General features: G+C 34.1%; 2 protein-coding genes across 3 annotated transcripts; both read left to right on the top strand.

Annotated features, from left to right (window-relative positions):
- Positions 1 to 1,053: 1,053 nt before the first annotated feature.
- Positions 1,054 to 4,357, top strand: LOC107622426 (putative calcium-transporting ATPase 13, plasma membrane-type). Its single transcript, XM_088485239.1, has one exon. It carries the CDS (start codon positions 1,184 to 1,186, stop codon positions 4,214 to 4,216), a length of 3,033 nt encoding a protein of 1,010 aa, XP_088341365.1. The 5' UTR covers positions 1,054 to 1,183; the 3' UTR covers positions 4,217 to 4,357.
- Positions 4,358 to 7,927: 3,570 nt separating this feature from the next.
- Positions 7,928 to 13,118, top strand: LOC107622427 (alpha/beta-Hydrolases superfamily protein). Of its 2 annotated transcripts, none has more exons than XM_016324304.3 (9): positions 7,928 to 8,104; positions 8,275 to 8,483; positions 9,215 to 9,244; positions 9,345 to 9,471; positions 9,566 to 9,712; positions 10,602 to 10,732; positions 10,827 to 10,964; positions 11,111 to 11,209; positions 12,781 to 13,118. In XM_016324304.3, the coding sequence occupies exons 1-9, from the start codon at positions 8,059 to 8,061 to the stop codon at positions 13,000 to 13,002; spliced, it is 1,149 nt and encodes a 382-aa protein (XP_016179790.1). In that variant the 5' UTR covers positions 7,928 to 8,058; the 3' UTR covers positions 13,003 to 13,118. The 2 variants fall into 2 exon arrangements, with proteins under 2 accessions (XP_016179790.1, XP_088341361.1); XM_088485235.1 differs by having other exon boundaries at positions 7,972 to 8,104; positions 8,258 to 8,483.
- Positions 13,119 to 13,266: the final 148 nt, after the last annotated feature.

The raw sequence follows: 13,266 nt of genomic DNA, 5'->3' as shown, positions 1-13,266 counted from the left end.
GGAAAGTAAAAGGAATAAATTTACATATCTACCAAGTGAAAAGATAAAATATTTTTTTGTCTTTTAAATTTGATAAAAATTTTAAAAACATTTATTAGTTTTATTTTATTTTAATTTTATTTTAAAAAATTTTAATTTACATTAAATATATCTTAACGACTAATTGTTCAAAAAATTTAAGATAAATTTAACAATAATTTTATAAAAACAACTCTCAATACAAGTAAATCAAATATAATTTTTATATATTATTATTATATTGATCTTAAATTTTTTAAAAATATAACTGTTCGAAATATATTTGATGTAAATAAAAAATTGTTTGTACAAAATTAAAACCAAATAAAATTTAGAAATATTTTTAAATTTTTTAACAAATTTTAGAACAAAAAAAATATACTTTATCCTTAAAAAAACAATGTTGTCAAATTTCTTAGATGTTCTATCTAATTTTGCATGTATTCATATATTCCGAAAGTAGCTACGTTAATTCATGAATTTATTTACAATTTTCGGAGTGATTGGAAATTCCCCTCGAAGAAAATAACAAGAAAAATAGATAGTCATATTAAAAATATTATTTTAATAATTATTATTGTGAAAGGAGGAGTACAGTTATTAATATCCACAGAAGTGATAAATATAAATATAATACACTATAGAAGAGTAGTAAAATATTACAAATTAAGCGTTTAGTTTAGAGTGTAATCCTTATATGGTATCTAATTTTCCTTGCAACAAGTTCAGTCTAAAGAGGAATTCTTAGTCGAACAGAAACCGAGAGCATATATAATTATATATACACACATGTATTTCATAATTCATAGTAATATAAACATCATAGCAACAGATTAAGCTTCGGCTATATAGTTCGTTTTTCATAATCGCTTAATGGTTAAGAAAATATAAAACATAATCTTCGTTTAAAGAAGACGTGTACGTGACGGTAGATGGTCAAACACAGAAAGAACACGCCATTGCATCTGCTTGGAAATGAGTCATCAGGTGACATATCTATAAAACCCAATTGTTTATGATCCAAATTTCATTAGCCATCACACACTAAACAAGTAAGCATTGGTAACAATAGTTTCATTCTTCAATTAATTCCTTGCCTTCTAGTATATACTGTATAGCCTTTGTTCTTTCGATTTCTCGTTGTTCTTGAATTTTACGGATTTGAATGAGTTTACTCACAAACATGGAGCGCATTGAGTCATTATTCAACGCACCAAACACCAAGAAAAAGTGGCACTCTGCTTTCTTAGTCATATATTGTTCTCGAGCCCTCGCGTCACACTTCACTCTCAACAACAAAACCAAACAAAGGAAAATCAATCCTTCTCCATCATTCACCGTCATTGATTTGAATCCGCAACAACCCTTCGCAATTGATCAAACCACCCTAACCACCATCGTCAAAGAAAAAGACCATGCTACCCTCAAGAAACACGGCGGCATTGAAGGCATAGCTAAATCCCTTGAAACCGACATCGAACATGGCATCAAAGGCGATGAAGACATGTCACGCAGACGCCACATATTCGGCTCCAACACTTACCCAAAGCCACGTTCTAAAAGCTTCGTTCATTTCGTATTGGAAGCTTTCAAAGATGTCACCATTCTCATCCTTTTGTGCTGCGCAGCGCTTTCTCTCGGCTTCGGAATCAAGCAACATGGACTCAAAGAAGGTTGGTACGACGGTGGAAGCATCTTCCTTGCTGTGTTCATTGTCATTTCTCTCTCTTCCATAAGCAATTTCAGACAGAATAGGCAGTTTGACAAATTGTCTCAGCTCAGCAACGATATACAAATCGATGTGGTGAGACTCGGAAGGCGGCAACAGGTTTCGATCTATGATATCGTCGTCGGCGACGTTGTTTGCTTGAAGATCGGCGATCAAGTCCCCGCCGACGGGCTATTCGTCGACGGACACTCGCTGCGAATCGACGAATCAAGCATGACTGGGGAGAGCGACCATGTGGAAGTTGGAAAGGTTCATAATCCGTTCTTGTTCTCCGGAACGAAAGTGGTTGACGGTTACGCGAAAATGATGGTTACTTCCGTTGGAATGAAGACTACATGGGGTCAAATGATGAGCTCGATTAGCCGCGACGTTAACGAGGAAACGCCGTTACAAGCTCGCCTTAACAAACTAACTTCATCAATCGGAAAGGTTGGTTTGGCAGTTGCTTTTCTTGTTCTTGTTGTTCTTCTTATCCGTTACTTCACGGGGAACACAAAAGATGAAAATGGAGTGAAAGAGTTCAACGGGAGCAAGACTAAGTTCAGTGATATAATGAACTCTGTCGTCGGAATTGTGGCTGATGCAGTCACCATTGTGGTTGTTGCAATCCCTGAAGGGTTGCCGTTGGCGGTTACGTTGACTTTGGCTTATTCCATGAAGAAAATGATGGCGGATAAAGCTATGGTGAGGAAGCTCTCAGCGTGTGAGACTATGGGTTCTGCTACAACTATTTGCACAGATAAAACAGGAACACTCACACTCAACGAAATGAGAGTCACAAAGTTTTGGATGGGATTAGAACCTGTGTTGGAGAATGCGTATTCATCGGTTGCGCCTTTTGTTCTTCAATTGATCCAGGAAGGAGTGGCTTTGAACACAACTGGTAGCGTTCACAAGTCGAAATCTGAATCCGATTTCGAGTTTTCCGGTAGTCCTACCGAGAAAGCGATCCTCTCTTGGGCGGTTTTGCAGTTGGATATGAAGATGGATGAATTGACGAAAGGATGCTCCATAATTCAGGTTGAGACCTTCAACTCGAAGAAGAAACGGAGCGGAGTTTTGTTGCGAAGGAAATCGGACAACACGGTGAATGTGCACTGGAAAGGCGCTGCTGAAATGGTACTGAAAATGTGTTCAAAATACTACGATGCTTCTGGAATTTTGAAAGATCTTGACAGCGAAATCATGATGAAATTCGAGAACATCATTCAAGGAATGGCAGCTAGTAGTCTTCGCTGTATCGCTTTTGCTCAAACGGAGGTTTCAGATTCAGAGATAGAGGTTGAAGACGGAGAGGGAAAAGCTATGGTGAAAGAAAATGGATTGACTCTACTAGGACTAGTCGGAATCAAGGATCCGTGCCGGCAGGGGGTGAAGAAGGCGGTGGAGTCTTGCCAGAACGCCGGAGTAAATGTGAAGATGATCACAGGGGACAATGTTTTCACTGCAAGAGCAATAGCAACAGAATGCGGCATACTGAGACAAAATCAAGACATGGCTGGCGCGGTGGTGGAAGGCGAGGAGTTTCGCAACTACACGCCGGAGGAAAGGTTAGAGAAAGTGGACAAAATATGCGTGATGGCGAGATCCTCGCCGTTCGACAAGCTCCTGATGGTAGAGTGCCTAAAACAGAAAGGTCACGTGGTTGCCGTGACAGGGGACGGCACGAACGACGCGCCGGCACTGAAGGAAGCTGACATTGGACTCTCCATGGGGATCCAAGGCACAGAGGTGGCGAAAGAGAGCTCTGATATTGTGATTTTAGACGACAATTTCGCCTCCGTCGTAACGGTTTTGAGGTGGGGAAGGTGTGTTTATAACAACATTCAGAAGTTCATACAGTTCCAATTGACCGTGAATGTTGCTGCACTTGCAATAAACTTCGTGGCGGCGGTGTCGGCCGGCGAAGTTCCTCTCACGGCAGTGCAACTTTTATGGGTGAATTTGATCATGGACACGTTGGGAGCATTGGCACTTGCAACGGAAAAGCCTACTTTGGAGTTAATGGAGAAACCGCCGGTTGGGAGAACAAAACCTCTCATAACAAACGTGATGTGGAGGAATCTTATGGCACAAGCTTTGTACCAAATTGCGGTTTTGTTGACTCTTCAGTTCAGAGGTGAGTCTATCTTTGGTGTTACTAAAGGGGTTAATGACACTCTGATTTTCAACACTTTTGTTATGTGTCAAGTTTTCAATGAGTTCAATGCAAGGAAATTGGAGAAGAGGAATGTTTTTAAGGGGTTACATAGGAGCAAGTTGTTCTTGGGGATTATTGGTGTGACAGTGGTACTCCAAGTTGTGATGGTTGAGTTTTTGAAGAAGTTTGCTGATACTGAGAGGCTGAATTGGGGGCAATGGGGTCTTTGCATTCTTCTTGGTGCTGCTTCTTGGCCAATTGGTTGGGTTGTGAAGATGATTCCAGTTCCAGAAAAGCCATTTCTTGATTTCCTGAGTATCAAGAAATGAACAAGAGATTTAGAAAGATGAGAACTAAATCATTATATCTATTTATTTATTTCATTTTATTATAGATTCTTTATTCTTTTAAATAAAGATTTCCTTGTATATCATTTGATTCTTTAATTAAAAAATTGGCATTTCATAGCATCAGTTTTGTCCGCCAAAATAATTTGCTTCGATAAATGGGTTGCAAAATGGTTTAATTTAACTCATTTTAGGATATATAACTCCTTGGAGCACGTTTTCTTCCTAAATAAAATAAAATTCATTTTCTATCATTCAGAAATTCTGACAAAAATTATGTAACGTTACTTTAACTAGTTTGAATAAAATATTCACATCGTACGCAAAGGAAAAAAATGGTTCTGTTCACAAAATAAACACCCATGCCTTAACTACATGTTCCATGGTAAGATCAAAGTATTAGAAATGTAAAAATAACTCGCAAATCACACCTCTCAAAGGTATTAAACAATATGATTCCATAAGCAGAGTTTCTCAACATTAGAACAGTCTACCGCTTATGGTGGGTGCATAAGTGGTGCATGGATCACATGGTGAAAGAGATTTTGCAAGCTACCTCAACTTGCAAATCTCAATTCTGTTGCATAACATAACCGAAAGATATTTTGGTTTCGTCTCTCAACTTCTCAAGAGATTATTAATTCCTCGTGGCAAATTACAAACTGCACAAGTTACTGAGAAAGGTTGATATCTATTATTTCCAATCACCTTACTCCTGTTCATCAGATTACATTTTCCTTATTCTGTTAATTCATATGCAAATATTTTGGTTAGGGAAACTGTTGCTTTATGCATAGCATCTAGTTTTAACCAAATAATCAAATACAGTTGCCTTTCATGTTTGCTAAATTGATGGAATATTCTAACCATGTTACGAGTATATAAAAAATCAACTACTAAATTAGTTATTGATATAAAAAATAAATTAAAATATTAAATAATATATATTTATATATAGATACATAATGAATAATTTGGTGATTTATTTTTTATTTACACATAGCATTAAAAAGTATTTGTCATAAGGCCTTTTATGTTTGATGCCCAATAAACACTTTGACATAAATTTAGCATTCTTTTAATTTTACTAGGTAAAGTAAATTTTTTATTCTAAAATTTGTCAAAAATTTTAAAAATATTCATAAATTTTATTTTATTTTAATTTTGTCTCTAAAATTTTTAATTTATATCAAATGTATTCTTGGCAGTTAATTTTTTAAGAAACTTAAAACCAATTCAATAATTCTACAAAAACAACCTTTAGCACAAGTTAAATACAAAATTTTATCACTAACTTGTAATTGTCAAGCATTGTTGTTATACTACCAAATTTGTCTTAAACTTTTTGAAAATTTAGTTGTCAGCAGAGATATATTTAAAGCAAAATAAAATTTAAAAGTATTTTTAAAATTTTACTTTATTCTTTTGTTAAAAAGAAATGTAGCAACAATAGTACAATACAGGTTCTTATGGTGTGTTTGTTTGAGGTGAAATTGAGAAGAAGGAAAAGGGAGAGAAAGAAATAGGAAGGAAAATAGTTATTTTCCCTTGTTTGGTTGAGGAGAGAAATGGGAGAAAAAGGAAAATGAATGGAAAATTATTTGTGGGACCCACCAATTTTTTTTCCTTCCAACAATGGAGAGAAAATGGAGAGAAAACTAAATCTCTCTCTCTACTTCCAATATTATCCTTTTACTTTTTCTATATAATTTATAATATAAGGGTAAAATTGTCTTTTTATAGCATTTCTTTCCTTCTTATTTTCCTTTCATCCAAACACATCTAAAAAAAATAAAAATTCACTCAATTTCTTTCCTTTCTTTTCTTTCCTCTCTATTTCTTTTCTTCCAACCAAACATAGCCTTATTGCCTATATAATCTTACAACTTTTGATACAGAAATCATTAATACTTTTGACATGCGCATGCAGCATCTGCGCAAGCATAAAAGGAATCTTCCGTCAATAGCCAAAGGGTACTTATGTAAATAAACATGTTCAAGTTTTGCTATAAATTGCAGCTCCACGACCTCACTTCATGTCAAATATAATTGTACCAACCAAAGTACACAACTCACTCATACAGAGAGAATTAAAGAAAATGAAGCACATAAAAAATGCATCATTAGCAAGTGAAATTAATATATGGAGGTCTCCAATTCCGTACCTCTTTGGAGGCATAGCTCTTCTTTTTCTTCTTATTTCTGTGGCATTGGTGATCCTTATTTGCTACCACAGAAAGCATGTTGCTTCTTCTGTACATTCATCATCTGAGGGTGAAGAAGGAATGAAAGGAACAATAATGCCTAGTAAGGTAGTTATTGATAATAATGAGCCCAAGATTCTTGTGATTATGGCAGGGGATGAAAACCCTTCCTACTTAGCTGAACCAATTGCTTCTTTGAATCGTTGCACTTGTGATTGTGAAGCTAATCCAACAACATCTTCATCAAGTTTAATCAATGGAAAAATAACAGAGAAACAATGATTTTTGTTATGATGCTTCTTCTTTCCCTTTCATATTCGAGTGGTTTTTAGGTCCCCTGAATATGTCAGGCAATTAAGAGTATCTATGTAATTTTGTCTTATAATGAAGGATCAAGGCCTATAGATATTACTGAGAAATACTAGGTGAATGAGTAACTTAGTATAAAAATAAATGCAGAAGAAACAAAAAAAATGCAAAAAAAAAAAAAAAAGCAAGTCAGCAACAGTTTGATGAGTTTGATTGCATTGCAGAGAGGGATTTTGCTGAATAATGCTCAAAACATTTTGTTTGCGGCAGCTCAGAAAGACATGGATATCATTTTCTGAATATAGAGCATTGGTTTTGCTTGGTTTTCATTGTTCTGAATGCAAACATGGCTATGAATGCTACCTATGTTGTAATTAACTTTGATTTGCATTCAAAGTATGTTACATGCTGAAGCATGGTTTATGGAACATGTGGAAGAACAAATTTATATTTATTGGAACATGTGCACTTAAATTTATTAGAACATGTTGAGGACTAAGTCTATCTGAAACATATCTGTATCTGAACTTTGGCAATGAATATTGCATCATATATAGAATGTGCTCTTGTGCAAAGAGAAAAAGTGCACTATAATTCAAACATCAGATAGCCAATTTTTTTTTTTAACCAAAAATAGGAAGATTCGAACTCGCAACCTCTTAGTTGAATATGGAAAGATTATGTCATTTAAACTATAACTCATTAGCAAATTGTTTGAATAAATTAGGGAAGTGACAAAGTAAAAATTTAATTATTCCTAAATTTAGAATTAAAGACGAATATTTTTAAAATTATAAATTTAATAATAATAATTAATATTTTGTTTTTTATTTTCATATCACAAATGGGTATCCAATGATAACTGTATTAGATAAATTATTCTTTAAAAAGAATATTAATAAATTAATTGTTAATTTTAGAATATTATACAAATTAATCTCAAATTTCTAAAAATAATATAAGTAAGAAATTAAATTATTTATTTAAAATTCTTAAAGATTAAAAAGTCAATTTATCAAACTTTTTTATTTAAATACTAATGTATACGAGTTTGGGGTTTCATTCTATTTTCGCAAAGCAAGGGTACGAAATGTGATTCTTCAAACTAGAGGGGCCAAAATGTAGATATGAAAGAACTCAGGGGTGGTAAATACGTAAATGAAATTTGTACTATTGTTTTGATCTTTTCTCTTTTATTATTCTGGCTGTCATTTTCTTTTTCCCGTGTCACTCAGATTTCCCTTCCTTTTTGGAATCTCCTTCCATGTTGTCACCAATAATAAAAATAGATAAAAATATTTTTAAATTCAAATGGCTCTCACTCCCACGAAGCTTCGCCACCCTCCGGAATTGAATGGTAGGTACTTTGAAAATTAAGAAAAAGCAAAATTTAATTTAATAAAGTACCATAATATTCCATTCCCGAAAACTTTATTTCCGTTTTTAGGCCGTGAGTCAAATTTGATGTAATTTTTTTTCCCCTTTCTGTTAACGATTTATTTATCGGAAGTGTTTGGAACGGTGTAGAATTGAAGGAAGTAATTGGTATCCAGAGGAAGAGAAAGAAGAGGAAAGAGGATAAGTTATTATTTTGCAGCATGAAGCAGCAGCTACCTGGCGTTGATGCTAAATTGCAGAAGATTGCAGATTCTAACATGGATGAAGCACCCGCTAGAAGACGTGCCCGTGAAGCCTTCAAAGATATTCAGCTTAATATTGACCATATACTCTTTAAGGTACCCCTATCTTTTGTTTTCTTATGAATCCAATAATTTCTTTGTTAAAAAAAAAAAATTGTTTCTTGTTAGGTATTTGTAATAAATCTTGTGTGTGTGTGTGTGTGTGTGTTTGTTTTTATTGAGAGGGTATTAATTGGGGGTGGCACAGGAGTAGTTGGGATCTGCTTCAATTCAACAGTTTTGGTTGAGGTGGATATAAAAACATTTTGTGATTGGTACTAGTAACAGTATCATGTGGCAGTTTGGCCACTCCATTAATGGTTTAAAGTGTGAGAAGGAATTAGCCAAGGTCTAACTTTTTTAGGTATTTGAGAGAAACTGTGGTGTCCCCTATAATGACCTTGTGATGATTAAGACAGTGGAAGTACTAGGTAGTTAGAGGTTCATTCATACATATAAATATATATAACTCTTAATGGAGCTCTAGTATTTTGGCCTGCTTATTTTTTTCGTTACTCTTTTTGACATTTACATAATCTTGGCTTTTGGTATGAACATCTTTGTGAAGTGATCACCTCATCCAAAGTGCCATGTCATGCGAAAGTTAGTTAAATTTTACTTCCAATTGCGCTAAAGGCACTTGTTAAGGTGTTAAATGTAGAATATATTTATTTTTGTTTTGAAAGCCTAAAAGTTTTGAGTTTATTTATTGTATGATTTTTTTTAGAAAAACTTTTTAAACTAGTTATCAAAACCATAATCTAATTCCTTTATTTTCTATTTTGCAGACTCCATGTGATGGACTAAAAATGAAAGAGGTGAGAAAAACGGCTTAATACTATTCATTGCTTGTTGTCTTTATCGTGTTTAGTTGTTGTCATACGATGATTGATGGGTATCTGATATGCAATGTAACAGTCATACGAGGTGAATTCAAGGGGCATTGAAATATTCTGTAAGAGTTGGCTTCCTGAGGCATCCAAGCCAAAAGCAACAGTGTTTTTCTGTCATGGATATGGAGACACCTGCACTTTTTTCTTTGAAGGCATGTTCCTGGTATTAATAACATGTATCTGCAATTAACTAGAGCAGTAATGCTGTGAATTAGCAACTCAAACGTGTCATGGAATTATTTTCAGGCATAGCTAGGAAGATAGCATTAGCTGGATACGGAGTCTTTGCTATGGATTATCCTGGATTTGGCCTTTCACAAGGCCTCCATGGCTATATCCCTAGTTTTGATGGTCTTGTTGACAATGTCATTGAACATTACTCCAAAATCAAAGGTAATTAAATTCTCACCATCTGCTCTGTCTTGAATTTCAGTCGGTGTTAATTTTGCTGTCATAAATCTGTTGAGATGCCATTAGTTTCTCCTCAGAAAGTAGATCAAATATGATATCTCCTGGTTGGTGGTTTTTGTACTTTAGATAAAGTGATTAGAATGGCATAATATTTACTTCTGTTCTATCATTATAAATTAGTTTGTATGAAGTAATGCTTAATAGTAGAAAGTTCAAAGAGGATATCAGAAGGAATGAGTGTCAACTAATGGTTCATTTCATGCAGCGGTCTTAGGCAATAGCATAACTAGAATTAAAGCATCAAACGGTCCAAAGTGAATGTGAAAATTTAGAGTCCCGGAACTTTAGATTTCTTTTTTTCTATAATTGAGGGTCTGAGAAGGAGGAGCTAGTTCTGGTGTCTCACCTGTGTTTGAAGTGGAACGAGAAAAATTCTTGAGCTTCGTGAAAACCTAATTCATCAGGTTGAAGTTTTTCATTCATCTTTATTAGTTGACTGAAGCTTCTATACCATGTCTTCCAATTCATGCAGTAGCTTAAGTGTATTTGTCAGTTTGAAGTTCTCTAAACTGAATCACTAGGAATTAATAGTGAACCGGTAAACTTTGATTTGTGTTTCTAATAAGAAAACTTATAAGCCTCTTCAATAGTTTCATTTTCAGTTCAAAGGGATGTATGTAACTTTTTCAAATGTGTCTTGTTGGAAACAGGTTGCCTTAACATGGAAATAATGAAAGTTCATTATTTATGAAATTGCAAATTTATTGTTATATGTATTTTATGCTGGAAACAAGTTAAAAACATTGAGACTGAGAGTTTTGATCCTTCTGTGACTGCATTCATTCAAAAGATTTGATTTATTATTTTGCAGAAAATCCAGAGTTTCATTCTCTTCGTACCTTCATATTTGGACAATCAATGGGTGGTGCTGTTGCACTAAAGATGCACCTGAAACAACCTAAGGCTTGGGACGGTGCTGTTCTTGTTGCACCTATGTGTAAAGTAAATTATTATTATTACTATTGAGTGCTTAATCAATTAGGTGAACTCTGGTCCTCTTTGTTATGATCTCTCTTTGACCAGATGCTCTGTGTAGATTGCAGACGATATGGTTCCATCAAAGTTGGTCACTCAAATGTTGATTGCTATGGCCAATGTTTTTCCGAAGAGGAAGTTAGTTCCGCAAAAGGATTTAGCAGAGGCAGCTTTCAGAGAGTTGAAAAAGAAAGAACAGGTTTGTATGTTGCAATTTAGCATAATTTATTAGTGTCATCTTTCCTTCTGCTCCTAGTTTTGACTGTTATTGTCCAACTTTGTAGTTTAATTCTCTTCATAATACATGTGTTAATATCTTCTGACACCTTTTTAATGTCACTACAGACAGCGTATAATGTTATTGCGTACAAGGATAAACCACGTTTGTGGACTGCTTTAGAAATGCTCAGAACTACTCAAGAAATAGACGATCGTTTGGAAGAAGTAAGTTTCAACTTTCAAACCAGTCTAGCCTTTGTTGTTTAAGTGTCTCAAAAAATCTATCCTTAGCTTGTAGACTATTTGGAAAAAAATTATTCTAGTGTTGAAAATAAATGACATGCTTGAACCCTACTTTGTTGGAGTAATGTTGACCTAGGAGTCTTGTTATATAATCAAATAAAAATGTTTCTATTTCTAATATGACTTTTATTATCTATGGCAATGGAAATTCCTGCCAGGCTCTGATACCTGTTTTCTAAAAGCAATAGTTACTCTGTAGAAAGCAAGCTTTTTTACTTTACTTGAATTTGTATTGTCTTCTTAACTCCAATTCATATCCTCTTCACTATGTTCTACCTAACTATCTTAATATTAATTTTTTACGTTTAACAGTCATGGCAATTGATCTCAGTTTCTTGCCTGTATATTTTGACTTAGTTTATCTCTTGTTCTTCTTCACCTTTTTTTTTTAATTTCATAACAGAAATTTATGCTTTATCTGGTGGTTTCGTTTTGAATATGGTTTAAGATAATTGTCCAAAGTAGGATTATTTTTCCTTGATATACCAAAAACAGAAGCTTGAGCATTTGTGGCAGTGAGATGTAGCGAGTAGCAAAAAATCATATTTAAAAAACTTAGATGGTTGAAACTAATGTGAAGCAATTCTAACCTAGGTATTCAAAACACCCTTTGATTTCTTAGAGTAGCTGAATATAGATATAGGTTCTTCTAAGGAAACTTTAGTTTCTCGGGTTATTTACTCTGATCACATGTTTAAATTGATCTAAAATAAAAGGAAAGATGGCAAATGAATTCATTTCCATGTTTTTTACAACTCAACAATCTCCTTTTTAATCCTTCGTCTCACTAGATAAGAGCTAACTGTAGTTTTGCATGTAAAGTTTTGAACCACTACATCGGTCCACATGAGTCAATAATGAAATCCCCTTACTCTGTAGCTAGCAGCCTCACACGAGTCAATAAGCTTGATTACAACATTTTCTTTCCTGTTTGGTTAGTGTCTCGGTATATAAAATTTAAATATAAGATTGAAAAATTGTGTATTTGTCTCTGATTTTACCTTTTCTAGTTTTGGGTGAATAAAATATTAGGCAAATTTTGTCTCAAGACATACATTCTATCTGATTTTGTATCTGTATTCTTTTTCAAACTGGTATGTCTCCCAGTGTTCTTTTATAAGACAATTACCAAACAGGGCCTTATTATCCTAATATTTGATCATCAAGACTATATTACTGAGAATGATCTTAGATCCACTGAATCTCTGCTTAGATATGAAATTTCATTCTCTCCCTCCTCTTTTCCGTATACTATTTTGAGCATTAAAGACTTGCATGGTCCTCGAGCACATTTAATTTGTTCTTCAGGAGTAACCATAACCACTCATTATCATTTATATTAGTTAAAAGTTATATTAAAAATAAGAATGCATGGTTGTTATTACTCCAGAAGCATGCATTAAATGTGCTTCACGAGCATGCGGGAATTACTCATGTTGAGAGCACTGCAATGAAATTAATTCATCTTCACCTCTAATGGCTGTAATTTACAGGTCTCTTTGCCAATATTAATCCTTCATGGGGAGAATGATACTGTGACTGATCCATCAGTGAGCAAAGCTTTGTTTGAGAAAGCAAAAAGTTCAGACAAGACACTTAAACTTTACAAGGATGCTTACCATTCTCTTCTTGAGGGAGAGCCTGATGAACTAATAAATCAGGTCTTTGGTGACATCATTTCTTGGCTTGATGACCACTCTTCAAAACGTACATAGTCCTCCTCTTGTTAATTTATACTGATTATTTTCCTCTCTCTCTTAAATTCAAACGAATAATGATGTTCAGATTGTTTAAGAAAAAGAAATAAAATAGAAAATTGGTATTGCTTCTCTATGGTTAGCCACAATTTTAATCAATTTTCCATGCTTGATGTGAATACAACCATATTACCAAGACACACAAAATTTCAGCCACCAAATTAATTACTTATATAGAATACATATTGAAATACAAAATATACATTAAAAACAAGTTAAATA

The sequence above is a fragment of the Arachis ipaensis genome, chromosome B10 (genome assembly GCF_059453495.1).
Source record: "Arachis ipaensis isolate K30076 ecotype BB chromosome B10, ASM5945349v1, whole genome shotgun sequence".
Taxonomy (NCBI): Eukaryota; Viridiplantae; Streptophyta; class Magnoliopsida; order Fabales; family Fabaceae; genus Arachis; species Arachis ipaensis.
Note: the sequence above shows the minus strand (reverse complement) of the source record. Positions and strands in the feature narration are given on the sequence as shown.

Bases quoted from the DNA above. Each gene is read 5' to 3' on its own strand.
- LOC107622426 (XM_088485239.1), top strand. From the start codon at position 1,184: ATGAGTTTACTCACAAACATGGAGCGCATTGAGTCATTATTCAACGCA.
- LOC107622427 (XM_016324304.3), top strand. From the start codon at position 8,059: ATGGCTCTCACTCCCACGAAGCTTCGCCACCCTCCGGAATTGAATG. The intron at 8,105-8,274 runs GTAGGTACTTTG...GGAACGGTGTAG, and splicing joins CCACCCTCCGGAATTGAATG to AATTGAAGGAAGTAATTGGT. The intron at 8,484-9,214 runs GTACCCCTATCT...TCTATTTTGCAG, and splicing joins TTGACCATATACTCTTTAAG to ACTCCATGTGATGGACTAAA.